This window comes from Zootoca vivipara, chromosome 16 (genome assembly GCF_965207765.1).
Source record: "Zootoca vivipara chromosome 16, rZooViv2.hap1.1, whole genome shotgun sequence".
In the NCBI taxonomy this organism is placed as follows: Eukaryota; Metazoa; Chordata; class Lepidosauria; order Squamata; family Lacertidae; genus Zootoca; species Zootoca vivipara.
The window spans coordinates 30,927,275-30,945,478 of record NC_142599.1 but is presented as its reverse complement, the minus strand read 5'-3'; the positions used below and the strand labels follow the sequence as shown (position 1 = coordinate 30,945,478).

Below are 18,204 nucleotides of genomic sequence, written 5' to 3'. Positions count from 1 at the left end.
TTTCAAGGGTACTTAAAAGAAACAAAGGGCACCCTGATATCAGGATAATGCAGAAAGAAGAATGAGGGGTCCCTCAAGATGAGCTCCTCATTTGCTAGAAAATGTGCACACAAAACCCCGTTCAGATGGCCCTGTCTAATCCTACAAGTCCCAGTGAAGACACCCATCTGTATGAACTTGTTGCACCCCTCAAGGTATGTCAGTCAGGAGAGCAAAAGACTCTTAATCTCAGGGTCATGGGTTCGAACGCCATGTTGGGCAAAAGATTCCTGTGTTGCAGGGGGTTGGACTAGATGACCCTCGTGGTCCCTCCCAACTCTACAATTCTGTTAAACTACAGGTTGTCTCCAATATGTTAGTCCCACTCAGAGTAGACCCACTAAACTCAATCCACATGATTAACTGAGGACCATTAATTTCAATGGCTCTAGAATGACTCTCTCCTCCTTTAATGACTCTCTTCCTCTTTCCTAGCAAACATGGTGATTCCATCCACAACAGACACCTGCCGCCCCCCCCAAAAAATTTTTTATTCTCACAATAGTCCTGCGAGGCAGGCTCAGCTGACAAAGAGCAACAAGAGATTGAGGCAATTGCTACCACTCTTCCCCCAGGGAAATTAACTGATCTGGGAAATTATCCGTTTTTTGAGAACTGTTTTGAAAGGAAACGGATGGGAAGGGGGAAATTAGGCGCAATTTGCTGCTTGAAATTCTGGCCCCGCAGATCTGGGCTGGGATGCTGGGGAATGAGGAGAATTAAGATCAGAACCAGACAGGAGAGGAAAGAAGGGAAAGTATTCCTTGTTTCCCCATGTTGTTTGCAATGTTGGCTGGGCAGAAGCACTCTCCATCTTTGACCATTCCAGGCAAGAAACAGGATTCCCCGAGAGAGGATTTGTCCTCACAGCTGTTTGAGAAGCATTTCTGAGGCGAAATGCAGGGGGGGGGAAGAGGGCCATTGGGGGGTGTCATTTGGCAGACACCTCAGAAACATGTTCCCTCAGGCTGTGCAAATAGTTATTAGATTCACATCCTTGGGTAAAAAAAAGGCGGGGAGAGAAAGTAGCACATAATCGGAGTGTGGGGCATAGAAGAAATATGGGCAGTTGAGGGTTGCAAAATCACTAGCATTCCCTCACCCCCAGATTATATCACACATGCGCATGCATGCACCTCTCTCAAACCAGGCCCACTTGACACCCATCTTGCCTCCAAAACAGCCTGCCCCCCTCCCAGCACCAATGTGGCCTGACACAGGATGCCACAAATCACTAGGTCCACACACCCCACCCCACATGCTCTATAAATTGGCCAAATTTTAGAAGAGATCTTCTGGGCGGGGGGGGGGGGGGGCAGAGACTGGATGAGATTGTGGGTGTTTGCAGGAATTTTTCCAGCAAGGAAGAGTAAAACGCTGAAAGGGGGGGAGCAGGCTGATTCCTCACCCCAAAATGAAAATATTGCCTGTATATTTTGCCTCTTATCTCAGGTTCTACGAATGCTAAAAACTTGACTCTTGGGGGGGGATTGAGAATATGGTTCCTCACCAGGAGGGAACCTCACCCTTCCCCACCCCAGAGTAAACACCCACAAATCAGACACACAACGGTGAGCGTGTTTACACACAAACCACAAACCAGTACTAGAGATTTCTTGTTAACACCAAACTTTCACCCAGTTTTCCTCTAACGGAAGGAGGCAAACTGCCCCATCCATGCTCACCCTCCCCATAATATTCTCACGCAGGAGTCTGGGGTGTGTATACAAAACACACACACACACACGTGCAGAAAGAGAAGATATCACTTTGCGCGTACTGGAGCTTCCCTTAGCATTTTTCCTTAACAGTTTCAATCAGGACAAGTCCTGAATTCCTTCCCTTAAGTCCTGAATCTTCTCTACTAAGGGGTGATTGCCTGCCCCCCCCACCATCTTCCCCCCTCCCCCTGACACAAAAATCCCCTTTGATCAATGAGAGAGGCCCATGCCCATTGATCTAGCTTGTACTGTACTGTATGACTTTTTTTCTTGCCTAAGGCTCTGGGCTTCCTTTTTTGGGGTTGGATAGAGCAAAAGGAAGGAAGGACAAGAGGGCTGTTGTCATAGTGCTTAGGTTGTGAAACCCCCAGCAGGGCCAAAGGAGGGAAAGTAAGGGGGGGCAGAAGTCAGAAGCAGCTTGTTCCTGCCCCCCCAGTAACCAAGGCCCCAAGGGTATGGAGGAAATAATCAAGGCTTTCTTATTTCTGCACCACAATGACTGGGCCCCACTGAAGTGATCCAGTGGGTCCCTTCACTGTAAAAACCCATTCAGACTGATCTGCCAAATCCACCCCCACAATTCAAATGCCACCCCCCATCTACACTTTTTAGGTTCCACATATACAATTTATTGGTTTTAAACCTCACTTTTCCACCAAGGGCCTCAGGCCTCTACCTCCCTCCCAGTTCTTCCAAAGCAACTATTCTATTCCGAACTTAAAAATGGAAAGCGTAATGCTGGTGGTCAACAAAAGAGGTTTAAAGACTGTCTCAAGGCAAATTTTTGAAAATGTAGTATAAACACCAGCAATTGGGAAACACTTGCCTGTGAGCACTCCAATTGGAGAACAGCCTTTACCAAAGGTGTCATGGGCTTTGAAGACACTCGAACTCAGGATGCAAGGGGGAAACGTGCGAAGAGGAAGGCATGCTTGGCAAATCCACACCGCGATCAACTCCCGCCTGGAAACCAATGTCCCCACTGTGGAAGGACGTGCGGATCCAGAATTGGCCTCCACAGTCACTTATAGACTCCTTGTTAAAACCGTGTTTATGAAAGACAATCTTACTCGGCTACAAGTGATCGCCGAAGAAGATAAACTCTTCCCCACATCCGACACCATCTGCCCATCTCCAAGACAGACCCAAACTCATAGACTCAAAATTGAAGTAAAGGCAGTCTCTGAAACTCTATAAGGGGTCAGCTAACTTTTTCAGCAGGGGGCCGGTCCAATTCCCTCAGACCTTGTGGGGGGCCGGACTATAGTTGGGGGGGGGGGGGATGAACGAATTCCTATGCCCTACAAATAACCGAGAGATGGATTTTTAAATATAAGGACACATTCTACTCATGTAAAAACACGCTGGTTTCTGGACCATCTGAGGGCAAGTTTTAGAAGGCAATTGGGCCGGATCCGGCCCCCAGGCCTTAGTTTGCCTACCCATGCTCTAAGTGGCTCAGTGGGGCAGACCTGCATGCATCTGCCGCAAGAATGTACCCCACTGAGAGCACCCCATGAGCATACACACACTCCAAAGGCTTAACCAGTCCCCTTGCAGGCAGATTCCCCTATAGAGAACACCCATGTCCCATAGAGAGCCCCTGTGAATTGCAGTCTCCTTTTTATTTTTTTAAAAAACAAAACACTTCACGTTCTTAAATTTTCACACACCAAAATCAACATTCAGGGCACATGGGAATATAAAATGCACCGGAAACTAGATTGGGGGTGTGCTGGGGGAGAGACAGGGATAGGGGGCTGGCAGTCAACAGAGGGTCCAACAAAGCCTCTCTCTTTTTACAAACACTGAGGAACAGTTGGAAATGTTGGAAGGGGCGGGGGGGGGGGCGGAAATGCTTCTTGTCTCCCTAGATACCACCCAGCACATTGCACATTTTTTAAAAATCCTTCCGGCGCAAGGAAGGCAAAAAGATATCTCGATTTGAAGACTTGGGGAGGTTAAAGTTCTTGAAAAAGGGGGGAAAGGCAGAAAGTGTCAGGCTAACAGGAGAAAAAGAGAGAAAGCAGGAAGAGTGGGAGGGCGGAGGCATCAAAACTCCACCCGGTGCCTTGACAGCTCAGGGCAAGGGAGCCTTGGAGAGGTCACACTTGGGGGCAAGGGGACAAGCAAGCGAGACAGGGGAGGGTCAGGCTGAAGTTTGGAAGTAGAAGTTGGAGGACTGTGTTGGGGGCTTCGAGGAGAGGAAAAGGCAGCTTTGTGGCCCACTGGGAAGGTCTTTTCCAAGGAAAAGTGGCTCTCAAGGAAGAGATAGGGTGGGGTGAAACAAACAAGTCAGAGGGGACCCCCGTGTTTTCTCCAACCCCTTCCCAGATTGTTGCTCTGCTGTGAATTGTGGGTGGGAATATGTGTGTCAAGAAACAGAAGCCAAAAATAAATAAATAGCAGAATTAAGGACTGGGACTTCCTAAGACTGATGGAGAAAAGAAATACTCTTTCAAGGAACTGCGGGGGGGGGGGTTCCCCACTTCATACAGAGAGATTTTTTTCTGTCCTTGGGAAGGGGCGTCCCTATGCAAACCATGGGGGAGCTGCAGATAAGTGAAAGGGGGGGGGGTTGTTTCTGCAATAAAGTTTGCCCGAAGCTGCCCAAAAAATAAACGAATAAAATAAAACTCAAATGTAAAGAATTGAGGAGTTTGCAAAGGAATGGAATTTAGGAGTGTCAGTAGGAGATAAGGGGGGAAAGAGGAGGAGAGTAATGTAGAGAGGGAGTAAAAAAGGAGGTCTAAACTGTAGGAGACAGAGGAATAATATACCAGTATTTCTCTCTACAAGAAGGGAACCCCCTTAGGTAAAACAGTGCGGTGAAAAGATACAGATAGGGGACAAGATTGCTTCCCAGAAAGGATCCACCACCCCACACACAAAAAAACCCCAGAGGCAGAAGCAGAATAAGAGAAGGGGGAAAGCAGGGGAAATGGGCAAAATACCAAAAAAATCTTTACTTTGGAAGTCAGGGGGTTCGCCCAAAAGTAAACCAATGGGGTACACGGGCATGGAAAAAGACTGTTGTGCAGAAAAGACCGATAATCAGAAGCGAGGGGGTAAGTGAGGGAACGGGGGCTTCTGGTGTCCCACGTACCCACCCCACTGAAAAGGGGATCCTCTCTAAGATCAAAGCAAGCCTGCAGAAGGAAGGGTGGCTATTTTGCAAGAAAAGTTTGCAACGCAAGGAAGGGGGAGGTGTGGGCTCGTCCCGCCCTCCGAGACTCACCTCGTCCCATTTGATGAACTTGCTGCCTTTCATCAGGGTCTCCGGGACCTTCAGGGGCTCCAGCTGGAGCGCGTGGACCTCCGGGCGCGCCCCGGCCATGGCTGCGGCGCTCCTGGCCCGGGACCCCCGCTGCCCGTGCGGAACCGCCGCCGCTGCCTCTCCCTGGGCGGGGACTGCGCGCGAGGGTGGGATCGGCCCGGGAGAAGGCGCTTAAAGAGACCGCTTGGTTCCTTCTTGGAGCGAAGCGGAGGAAGGAGGAGCTGCGCAGCTGGGTTAGGGGCGAGCACGCTCCGAGCGCGCGTAAAGCCCGCGGAGATGGTGGCGAGAGTTTATTTCTGGAGAAACCTGCCCGGGAAAGTAGGCCGTGCGGTGCAGTGGTTAGAGAAGCTCCAGATGTTAAGATTCCAACTCCCATCATCCCTGGCCAATGTCCGTGCTGGCAGGGGGCTGATGGGAGTTGGAGTCCCAACAACACCTGGAAGGGAGCCCGCCTGCTCCCCCACTTCTGGGTTTAGGATGTCGGATTCAGATGGGGGGAGACCCGGGTTCAGTTTGTGTGTCCCGCCAGCCACAAACAGGAGAGGAGAGTGTCCTCCACACAGGCACCTGGATGGCCGCTGTGAAAACAGGCGGCTGGACTAGATGAGCCATTGGCCTGATGCAGCGGGTTCGTTCTCTCTTCTCACGTTCTCGAGGCCAAACAGTTTCTTCTGGAAAGCTCACTTTTTTTCCTACGTAGCAGCAAATTGGTCCTCTGAGGTAGACTGCCCCTGTGGCTGGAGGCTCTACTTAGCTTCCACCGCTAATAGTAGACAGATTCCCTATGAACAGTGCACTGTTGTGGTGTGGACCTGGAAGAGACCAGAGTTCAAATCCCCACTTGGCCATAATGGGCTTGGGGACAGTCACTGTCTCTCAGCCCAGGGTTGTTGTGTGGGGATTGAATGAGGAGGGGGAGACGCATTCAAGCCACCTTGAGCTCCTTGGAGAAAAGAAGACAGGATATTAATTCAATCTTCTGTTGTTGTTGTTGTTGTTATTATTATTATTATTATTATTATTATCTATTTTGCCCTCAGCCAAGCCTACCTCATAGGGTTGTTGGGAGGATAAAATCCACACATGTATGTTGAGAACATTGAAATTCCATCTAGGGCCATGCTGCCAAAACAGTAGATACTTAATCCATCAACCACTTTTCAGGATTTCTGAAATCCCAGAACCTGTGGTACAGGTCTCTTTTGAGGAACTGTACCTTTGTCCGGCAAAGGTGGTTCCCTACTTCTGTTCTAAAGGTTGAAGAAAAGATTGGTGGAAGTCTTGCACCCATTTTATAGATTACTAGTATCATGAAGCCCGTTAAATTAACGGGTGCTGAAACATATGTGGAGAAACGTTTGTAAAAACATACTTCAACAGTTCCGGCCGGCTGGCCGAAGTCTCTGTGGGGCCGCCGTGGAAAGTGCATGATGCACGCAGTCCCTTGCGGTGAATAGAGAGAGAAAACCCCAGGTATTGGGGGGGGGGTCACACACCCCTCTCCAAGACATGGGGCAGCGAGGAGAACCCCACAATGACCCCCTCAGGGACGAAGCAAGGCAGGAAAGGAAGAAGTTGGGAGAGGAGCAGTTAGGGGAGGCAGGAAAAGTTAGGGTACCAACTTAGCAACGCAGTCAGGTGGGCGGGGTAGAAAGAATAAAAATTATTATTATTATTATTATTGAGTTCCCTTCAGGGAGGGAGGTAACCAGGCGCCGTACCTCGGTCTCCGCTCTGCCGCTGAGGGGACCCCCCGGCCTCCTCCTTCCCCTTGCCGTTTCCGCGGCCGTACCAGAGCCAGGCGAGGAGCGCTGCCACCAGCGCCACCAGCAAGGCCGGCCACAGACCTGCTATGGGCTCTCCTCTGTCGCTGCTGAGCGGGTGAGGAGTGGGATGGAGAGGCATCATCGGGGCATCGGCCTGGGCCCTGCCGCCGCTCTCCTCGCAGCCATGGCTGGAGAGCGAGGAGAGTTGCCGGGGAGACGTGAGGCGAGGCATGGCGGCAGGCCCGAGCAAGGGCTGGAGGAGTCTCCCTCCCGCGGCCGAAGCCTTATATGGGCCCGGAGAGGAGCCCGGAGCCCGGCCCAGGAAGGAGCCTGTCTGCTGCGGCCCCAGGACGGGTGTGGAGCCGCGCCGCACCTGCTCGTTCCAAGTCCCAATGGCTGTCCGTGGGGCACATGCGCAGTAGCGCAATCCCACGGACACAGGGACTGGACGCAGAGACACTTGAACTTTATTATATTATTATGCTGGGAGTTGTTAAGAGAGAGCCCCATTCCCCTCACAGAGCTACAGTTCCCAAAGTTCCCTGGGAAGAAGGATTATTGAGCATTAAACCACTCTGGGAATTGTAACCCATTCAGGGGAAATAGGGTTCTCCTAATAAGTCTCAGCACCCTTAATGAACTACAGTTCCCAGAAGTCTCGGGGGGGGGGGAGCCATGAGTCTGTTTAAAGTGCAATGAAACTGCTTGAAATAGTGCAGACGGGCCCATTATTGCTGTTCAGAAGGGCTATAGTACCAACAAACAAACAAAAAATATGCCAGAACTTTTGTGGTACAAAACATTACCGAATTTCAGCAGGATATGCACTGCTTGGAAGGGAAGTGGTGTGGGACCCATCCCCCAAAAAAGCTTTGCAGGTACAAACGGGTATTGAACGTGTGAATCTGTGTGAATGCTCTGATAGCACCAGGAATGCAAATCAGCATGAAATAAAAAGGAAGTCTGGAGGGGTCCTCAGTGTAGATGTCAGCAAACTGAGGGCCTTGCTTGTTAAGAGGACAGCGTGTCATGCAAGCCTAAGCAAAATGAAATCTAAGTGCAAGCTGCCTTTGGGATTTAAGGTTGTGGGCCCTTTAAGGAGGCAGAAGAGTGCTGCAGCACTGGGTCATAAACATTAAATGCCGCTCTTAGAGTGGGATGGGAATTTCCCCAGCTCACAGTTCCTGGCCTTAGTCACTCACAACAACTACACCATCTCCAGTGAAGAAAGGCCTAACTAGGAAAGGGAGGTTATGGCCTTTGATATCTGGGTTGTGGTCCTAGCCTTCTCCTGCTCTCCTTTTCCACTGCTGTGATGTTCAAACAGCTGAACAAGGCTGCGTACACAGCATAAAGCACACACACCCCTCCAAGAATCATGGGAATTGTAGTTTGTTAACGGTTCTGGGAATTGTTACTTTGTGGGGAGCAAACTACAGTTCCCACGATTCTTCAGGTGGAATTGTAGAATTGTAGAGCTGGAAGGGGCCAAAATGGCCATCTAGTCCAACCCCCTGCAATACAGGGATCTTTCACCCAACGTGGCGCTCGAACCCACAACCCTGGGATTAAGAGTCTCAAGCTCTACCGACTAAGCTATCCAGCCATACTCTTTCAAGGTACAACCATCTCCCTAGTCCAAAACGCAGGCCACTACACCAGACAGACTCCATGGCCTGTGGTTGCATACTCGCCATACACTAAAAGCACATATCTTCCTGCAAAGAATACTGGGAACTGTAGTTTACCCCTCACAGTGCTAAAATTCCCAGCACCCTTAACAAACTGCGGTTCCCAGGATTCTTGGGGGGGGGGGGGAGGGAGCCATGTGCTTTTAAAATTATGGTGTGCCCAAGGCATCAGATCTCAAGCTAAAACTGTTTTCACAGGGCTGCCGTGGGAAAAGAGGACGTCATCAGCTGTAATTTAGTGGCCAGAAAGGTCATATGTGCACCGGGAAAACCTAGAGAGAATAAAATGCTGTTGTTTTGTTCCAGGCTGGAGGGCTTCCCCTGTACAGAAAGCGATCTCAGCCGCACCCTGCTTTCAAGAAAGTTATTTAACAGGATCATAGCGCTAAGCCAAGTTGGCCATAGACCAGGGAGGAAAGCAGCCTTCGCTTTTGAACTTCCAGGGAGTTGGGAGAGAATGTAAACACAGAGAAAAGGAAGAAAACAGGTCCTGACCCCACAGACTCTCTTCCTCGTCTGCGGAAGGGAAAACTGAATCACAGCCACCAAGTCACAGCGCAGAGGCGATGCTTACATCTGAGCGAGCTCTGAGCATATGTGTTTGCATAACCAGGGTGGGAAGCTTGCAAGGTAAATTTAAAAGCAAGAATAAGTAATTACTGTATATTATTTTTATGTTGCACTGGATAATGCTTCCCCCCCCTCCCCATTTTCCTGCCAGGGTTGTGGGCGGCCTGGAAAACACCTGAGAAAGAGGGCTTTGCATTTCTCTACAAAGAAAGACATGTATATATATATATATATATATATATATATATATATATATATACACACACACACACACACACACACACACACACACACACACACACACACTAGCTGGCCCTGCCACGCAGTGGGTAATCCCTGTGACTGCCCCCCCCGGTCCCGATCCATGCTCTATTCTGTTCCTTCCCCACCCACCCCCCGCGGCCCATCCCTGTGAATCCCCCAACTCCCTCCTCCCCCCCCACCCCCATCCAGGCAAGTCAGTACCTCCATTCGGCCTTGTCTGTAAAGGCTTCGGCCTAGTGGTGCTATTCCTACACCTTATGTCGTATGTTCCTTTCACGTCCACTGGAGGGCGCTAGGTTTTTAAAGACAAATTCACATTTTTACCTGTGTTCGGTGTACGAGTTGGAGACTCTAAGGTTCTGCAAACACTCTCGTATTGGCAAGGAACGCTGTGTCCAAATTTGAGCGGAATCGGTCAAGCGGTTTCCAAGAAAAGTGGACTATAACAACCATGACCCTTCTACATTTTTAGATAGATAGATAGATAGATAGATAGATAGATAGATAGATAGATAGATAGATAGATAGATAGATAGATATGATGGCCAGACAAAAGCCCATTGGCTTCCTTGCGTCACCTGACATCCGCTGAGTCTGGAAGCTGCAGTACCTCCTTTGAGCCAGCTGCATTGGTAGCACCCAAGTGCAAGAAAGAGAACAAGCCGGTGGCTCCCTCTACTGGTGAATTGCTATGGTAGCACAGGCTTAGATCAGGCTTGGTCTCTGGTTCGAGGTCGCCAAGGAATGCATGGCTGCTTACAACAGAGTAGCAAATACAGTGGTACCTTGGTTCTCGGATGTGATCTGTTCCAGAAGTCCATTCAACTTCCGAAACTTTTGAAAACCAAGGCGCAGCTTCCGATTGGCGCAGGCGCCCTGGAAACAATAGCCGACAGCAGCATCGGACGTTCAGCTGCCGAAAAACGTTCAAAAGCCAGAACACTTACTTCTTGGGTTTTCGGCGTTCGGGAGCCAAAATGTTCGAGTACCAAGGCATGCAAGAACCAAGGTTCCACTGTAACACAATAATTCATGTTTCCAAATTATCAAGAGTTCTCCTTGACTGTAACAAAGCCTTGGCACATGTACATAAATAGATGCCTACTGGATTTTAGACGTGTAATGAAGATTTTATTTTAGAAGCCTAAAAGTGCATTACTGGGGCTGTCACATAAATGTGAAATTCATACCTGTCACCTGCAGGAGGTATAATAAAAATACGGTAAGAAGAATTATTTGTATTCCACCCATCTCTGGGTTGCCCCAACCACTCTGGGTGGCTCCCAACAGATATAAAAAATATTAAGCATCAAACATTTAAAACTTCCATATATGGGGGTTCACGTGCCCTCTCTTCTGAGTGCAACAAAGCCACTTCTTAAAAGAGTTTTTGCAGCTAGGAAAGTGATGAGGAAATGCATAGAAAAACGTTGGATGAACAAATGATTAGTGGGAACTCGTATACACACCCCTGAAACATATCAGGATCGACGTTCAGTAAAGATGGTGCAGAGTCCGACCTCCACATAAGCATCCTACAACCAAATCAGGATGAAGGTTCAATAAATGGATGCGCAGATGAGCCTTGTGACCCTCCAGACATTTCTGGACTACAAATCCCATCATCCATTGGCTGTGCTAGCTGGGGCTGATGGGAGCTGGAGTCCCAACAACATCTGGAAGGCTATCGGTTCCCAGCTCCTGGGCTAAATTGCGCATTCTGGTTCAAATGATTTCTCTCTTCAGCTCTCTGTTGCCCATCAACAACATGTAGACCTTCTCACAAATAGCACAGGGGTCAAAAGGTGCTTTTAGAGTCATGTAGGGCGGCAGAGAAGCTGTATATATAGACCCCAGGATGAGTTACACACCCCAACCATTCCTTTTTTTTAATACAAACAATTTCTTTACTCCCACGATGGTTCTAGGGGCAATAATTTTAGTGTTCGGCTCCTTTTATGGTGAAAAGCTCGCTTCCAATCCCCAACCTCGTTTATTAACCGGGAGTTTATTTTAGTCTTGACAAGATGGCAACGTTTACTCCCGCAACGCCTAGTTCATCTTCCTCCGTTTGACACTTTCTGTGCAAGAGGGGCTGGATGCCGAATCCGATTCCATTGACTAGACACACGCACCCAGGGCCACGATCCACGGGAGGTGGTCTTCAGGGGGGAAACCTCGAATAAATGAGCAGAGGGATTCTGGCGGTGCAGTAACTGAAGTATTTCCTCGGGGATCCTCAGCTGTCCAAGCCAAATAAATAGACAGAGAAATAAAAATAATAATACCCCGTCATTCAGTGAAGTTTGATTCATTCGTTTAAAACAATGAATAATGTCAGATTAGAAGGCTGAATGTAAACATCTGGCCAGAGGCAGCACCCAAAGGAGACATGTCTGACTGTCTGCCAAGGTCCCACACCTAGGAATAGGAAGAGAAATTTGATTCGGTTCATATCTAATGGCAAACGAACCTGATTTGCACTTTACAAAACAGAAACACACTTCTCTGAATTTCACAACGCAGATCCGGACAAGTAATGTGTACAAAATTCACATGCTAAAGTGTGCATGTAAATGCATATATTTGTGAAAATAACCTACGAACATCGTATTGCATTAGGCAAAATTGCATATACGGTAAAAAAGTGTCTATTAAGAGGAAATTGCCTTCAGATGTTGATGAATATTCATGAGGACTTAAAAAAATATGCATCCTATGTACAAACAGGAAGAAATGAAACGACAAGTAGATATTCATAAATGTGCAATAAAATGAAATAAAAATACAAACTACAGAGAGAATAATTGGAAGCGTTGCTTTTATGGTCATTCTTTTTTTGCTTACATCTTTTTCGTTACGTATCTTCAATTTTGAAATTTTGGGGTTTATTATTATATTTCATATACCTTTTGTGTGTACTTTTTATTTTTCTTAATCTTGTTTCTATGTTTTAAAATATTAAAATAATAAAGAATTTATACTATATATATATATATATATATATGTATATATGTATATATATGTGTGTGTGTGTGTGTGTGTGTGTATATATATATGTGTGTGTGTGTATATATATATATATATATATATATATATATATATAATGTATCCCAAACTGTAGACTGGAAAAGTGAGAAACTGAGAGGAACCAAAATGGATATACAGTATTTGCCCATCCCTACTCACCCCCAAGCCCCCCACCCCCAACATGCTTGCTCAACTGCCTCTCCCAGTAGTGTGGCGGTGAAACATTAAACATTTAGAAACTTCCCTATACAGGGCTGCCTTCAGACGGCTCAGGGGTTGGAGAACTCCATAACCTTCAGCATTTCTCAGACAAAAATAGGGACACCCTACCATACCCTCCAATGAAATTAGGGACGCCCTAAGGAAAAGTGGGACGTTTTGGGATCAAATCAGAAACCAAGATAGCTTCTGTCAATCCAGGACTTTCTCTGGAAAATAGGGTCTGGCAGAGTCAGTGGTGGCTGCCCTGGTAGGGTAAATGGAGCCTTGCCCCACCAACCTCTGCCTGCCCTCTGTCAGCCCCCACTGGGCTGTCTCCTTACTTACAATCATTCAGTCCGGGGGGGGGGGGGGTAGAGCTGGCTGCCAGCTTCCTCCACCTGCATCTCACTGTTGCCCCTTGTAGAACTCATCAGGGAGGAGGAGACTGTCTCTGCCTGCCATTGGCTCTGGCGCCATCTACTGGTGGGCTCCTTGTCTTCTGCCCTCTTTGACCTAATGCAGGGGTCACCAAGCTAAGGCCCGGGGGCCGGATGCGGTCCAATCGCCTTCTCAATGTGGCCCACAGACAGTCCAGGAATCAGCATGTTTTTACATGAGTAGAATGTGTCCTTTTATTTAAAATGCATCTCTGGGTTATTTGTGGGGCATAGGAATTCGTTTGGCTTTTTTCCAAAATATAGTCTGGCCCCCCACAAGGTCTGAGGGACAGTGGACCGGCCCCCTGCTGAAAAAATTTGCTGACCCCTGATGGGTACCAGCCACCCCTGGTAGGGGACATGGCTGGGGAAGGGGGTCTGGCCTAGGGAGGGGGCCAAACAGAAGGCGGGTGGCCTGAGGGCGCCCACCACCGATGTACTGTAAAATCTAAACACAAGAGCAAGAATTGAGAAAATCAAATGAAATGATCTGTTAGAAGACTACATTACACTGGCAAGATAAGATGATAAGATAAGATAAGAAAATCTTGATTTCTGTTTATTTTCTATGCTTCAGATGCAAATCCTGGGTTGTATCCAACTAACTTGCACTCTGAGTAGACCCATTGGAAATAATGAACCTAAGTCATGCCTATTAACTTCAGCAGGCCTACTCTGTGTAGGTCTAGCATTGGCTACAACTAGGGTTGCCAGACTCAATAGAGGGCAGGACTTCTGTGCCTTTAATTGCCCTGCTCTCTTTTGAGTCTGGAAACCTTAAAAGAGAAACCAGCAAACCCTTTGCTCGGAAATTAAACAAAGGGTCTGCTGGTTTCTCTTTAAGGTTTCCAGACTCAAAAGAGAGCAGGGCAATTGAAGGCACAGAAGTCCTGTCCTCTATTGAGTCTGGCAACCCTAGCTACAACCCCTTATATTTAACCTGATCAGACTGTTTAGGGATGTTTTAATTTTTAATGCTGTATTGTGGTTTTAATATTTGGTTGGGAGCTGCCCAGGGTGGCTGGGGAAACCCAGCCAGATGGGCGGGGTATAAATAAATCATCATCATCATCATTATTATTAAGAATCAGGCAGACCAGGCAAAAATCTAGCTTGGGTCTGATACCTAAGATAAAGAAAAGTATACGATTTACAAATTATTATTGTAACTATGAGTAACATGGATATCACTACATATTAATGCAATATACCCAACAATGATACGATCTGAACTTATTTTTTCTCGTACACCCCTTTTCATAGAATTGTAGAGTTGGAAGAGGCCCTGAGGGTAATTTGGTCTAGTCCAACCCCCTGCAATGGGGGGATTCAAAGATACAGAATCCCCATCAGATGGTCATCTAACCTCCTATTTCAAAGCCTCCAAGAAAGGAGAGTCTACCCCCTTCCAAAATAGTCCACTCCACTGCCAAACAGCTCCTGCCATATATTTCTTCCTAATGTTTAGTCAGAATCTCCTTTCTTGCCATTTGAATCTATTGGTTTCATTCCTACCCTCTGGAGCAGCAGAAAACAGGCTCGCTCTGCCTTCCGTGAGACACATATTTGAAGGTGGCTCTCATATCACCTCTAAGCCTCCTCTTCTCTAGGCTTAATGCCACTTAATGGTGGTTTTTTACTGTTGTATAACTTTAGCGAGTATATAATTAAAATTATATTTAAAAGGGGGGATCTAGCTTGAATAACTCTATACAGAGGGCAATGCAGCAAATATTGAACAAACTTCTCTTTGTCCGTAATACAAAAATGTGCTGACCCCAAAACCTCCCAGTTGTTCCATGTCCAGACCTAGGACCTCTACACATCCTTTGCAAGGAAAGCTTTAAGAGGCGATCACAGAAATGCTTAAAAAGGAGACGATGAACTGCGCTTAGAATATGTTAATTTTTGTTGTTGTTGTTATTATTATTTTAGAAGCAACGTGGGCTGAGGTGCACAGGGGAAGAGACCGCTGAACTGGGGCTCTGACATACCATGCATTACCAAAGGGTTGTGGAAAGAAACCCTGGAGAAAGCAAGAGACTCCCCCCTGGCAAATAAAGGCCAAACTGGAGTCTTGTTTCAACACCTGTGGATATCTGTTGTCCTGGGGAGACCTTGCCATCTAGTGGCAGGTGTGGAGAGCTGCAGGCAAAAAGCCTGTTGAAGCAATTTTCTCCTCTCCAAGCCAAATTCCGAGAATGAATGAAGTTTGACTTCAGGGAAGGAAAAAGGAGAAGTGAGCGTTGCATTTTTAAATGGGCATTTCTGTCCAACTATAGAAAAGCTAGGAATTTGATACCGGATGCAGAATTCAACACACACATACCCAAATTCCACCTCTGGTTTTTTGTTTTGTTTTGTTTTGTTTTAAGTTTCTAGACCTTATGCTTGTCAAGAAGCTGCCTTGGGAACACGATTGGAGGGTAGTGTAAAAAGACATAAGAAAATACTTGTGGACAATGTTAGGTAAAATTTCTGCTTCGGGCTAATGAACTCTACGATCTGCTGAACGCAATTCACCCCCCCTTTTTCATTGCTGAATGAATGTTTGCTGTGTAAGCCTGTATAGATCCATTTGCTGAATTTGCAAAAAGGGATGCAGGCCACAGATTAGGCCTAATGATTAGAGATAGATAGATAGATAGATAGATAGATAGATAGATAGATAGATAGATAGATGATAGATGGATAGATAGACAGATAGACAAATAGCACAGAATACAAGTGCTCACTAGAGGTTAACTATTGTATTGTTTCTGTGTCACATCATAGCTGTCTTGCCCCATCAATCATAATCATAGTCAGGGTTCTCTGCGTGAACTAATGATTAACAGGGAGATGTATAAATAAATCAGAAGATGTACACTCAAGATTCAGGTCAAACAAAACAAAGGACTTCTTCAAAGAGCACCTACAGTAGTTAAACTGTGAAATTTTCTCCACCAAGAGGAATACGAGCTTTAAAAGAGGGTTTGACAAATTCATGGCCGATCAAGCTGACAGGGGCCACCGGCTGGGATGGCTCTGTTCTGTATCCACTACTTCCAAATATCGGTTGCTAGGAATCGCAAGAGAGGGAAGTTGCTATCACTCTCTGGTCCAAGGAGCTCAGGGTGGTGTATGTGGATCTCGCCTTTCTCATTTATTCCCCACAACAACTCTGTGAGGTAGGTTAGGTTGATTTGGCGGGCATTCGACAACTTTTTTTTTTAATGTGCTGCCAGACCAAAATATGAGAGACTCCTCATTTAGAGCTGTGAATTTAAGTAAATAAGAGATCAAGACAAGTGTGGCTTTGTTTGTTTTTAGTTAACTGATATAGATTTTCTCCTATTAGAGAGTTTTAGAGTGTTAACAAATATTGATCGACATATATCGGTTCTGATGATGGCCCAAGATTAGGAACACCTCCTCTCAGAACAGCTGATTAAGTCACCAAACTACTCATGTTTTTTTGGGGGGGGGCTTTGTTTTCTTTTTGAGTATCATCATCATCATATTGTTGCTAACCTAGGGACCTCAAATACTGAACTCTGGACGTCTCTGGACTCTGAACCCCTGGCTGTTTGAGGGGGAAGGAACCTCCTGCCATCCAAAGGCTGCAGCCCTTTATAGGGAACCTTCTGACAATTCCAATAGAACTTAAACACAAAAAAAGGTCTGCAAAGTGAACTCTGGGTTTTCTGAGTGGGTCTCCTTTGTCCTCCCCCCACTCCCCCACCAAAGAAACCTGCTTCATAATGGAGACTGAAGGGGGAGATGTTAGTTCAAGGTTAGTCCTCCTGGTAAGCAAAGAAGGGATTTGTTCTTTTGTTCTGCCAGAAAGACTTTGCCCCCACCTTCCTGTCCTACAGATGCTAAAGTCTCCCCGCAAGGTGACTAATTCCAGAGTGTTAGTAGAGTGTTTGTTACGGGAGGGGGAATAAAGAAAAATAAAGGAGTGCAAGCATCTCATAGCTCCCTTGGTAGAGTGCGAGACTCTTAATCTCAGGGCCATGGGTTCGAGTCCCATGGGCAAAAGATTCCTGCCTTGCAAAGGGTTGGACTAGATGACCCTTGTGGTCCCTTCCAACTCTACAATTCCATGATTCTATGATAGAACAATCAAGGCTTAACCGGTGGCACAAACTGTAGCCCAACAGATAGCTGTGCCCAAATCAACCTCTTTGTCTTCTCCTGTACTACACAGTGCATTTCCCCTTCCAAGCTGGCTGACTTGGAATTTTGCCTGACACAATTCTGAGTGCCACATCAAATAATAATAATAATAATAATAATAATAATAATAAATTTAAATGATATTGTTGAGATGGAGAAGGTACAGAAAATAAGCAATCAGGATGCTATTGAAGCATCTTCCATATTTGTGGGGGTGGGGGCTTACAATTTGTGGGTCTCTGAGGGGGCAACAAAGGGTAAGGGGAGACATGATTGAAGTGTGATGGAGAAATTGGACACTGGGAGTTTTTCCCTTTCCCCCCATTTGTTTGGCAAATGGGGCACTGCCCCACCAACCTCAGTCTGCCCTCAGCCAGCCCCACATGCTTGCCTTCTTTCTTGCGACCAGTTCAGGAAAGTGGCCCTGCCTGCCTCCTTAGCCTCAGTGTTGCCCCTCGAACAGGAAGGAGGAGGACGGGGACAAATGTAGCATCAGCTCTGCCTGCCATTGTCTCTGGCGCCACCTACTGTGGGGCTCCATGCCGTCCGCCCCATCAGACCCAATGGGCACCAGCCACCACTTTCCCTATTTCATCCAGTGGAGCTGAAAGGAGCTGATTCACTGCAGACAAGCACATTGTTAACCCTGCCAGCCATCAATTTAGGGGGCTTTAAAGGGGGATTAGACTAATTCTAACGGGACCCAGGTGGCGCTGTGGTTAAACCACTGAGCCTAGGGCTTGCTGATCAGAAGGTCGGCGGTTCAAATCCCTGTGACAGGGTGAGCTCCCCTTGCACGGTCCCAGCTCCTGCCAACTAGCAGTTCGAAAGCACGTCAAAATGCAAGTAGATAAATAGGAACTGCTACAGCGGGAAGGTAAACGGCGTTTCCATGTGCTGCTCTGGTTTGCCAGAAGCGGCTTTGTCATGCTGGCCACATGACCTGGAAGCTGTACGCCGGCTCCCTCGGCCAACAATGCGAGATGAGCGCGCAACCCCAGAGTCGGTCACGACTGGACCTAAGGGTCAGGGGTCCCTTTACCTTTA

At 47.2% G+C, this 18,204-nt stretch overlaps 1 protein-coding gene across 2 annotated transcripts in view; it reads right to left on the bottom strand.

Moving 5' to 3' along the window:
* The window catches only part of PLCB3 (phospholipase C beta 3), a 72,996-nt gene extending 67,772 nt beyond the window's left edge, over positions 1 to 5,224 (bottom strand). For both annotated transcript variants that reach the window (XM_035097796.3, XM_035097797.3), the window contains exon 1: positions 4,999 to 5,224. In XM_035097796.3, the coding sequence (XP_034953687.2) occupies positions 4,999 to 5,097 (99 nt within the window). In that variant the 5' untranslated portion in view covers positions 5,098 to 5,224. The remainder of the gene's footprint in view (positions 1 to 4,998) is intronic.
* Positions 5,225 to 18,204: the final 12,980 nt, after the last annotated feature.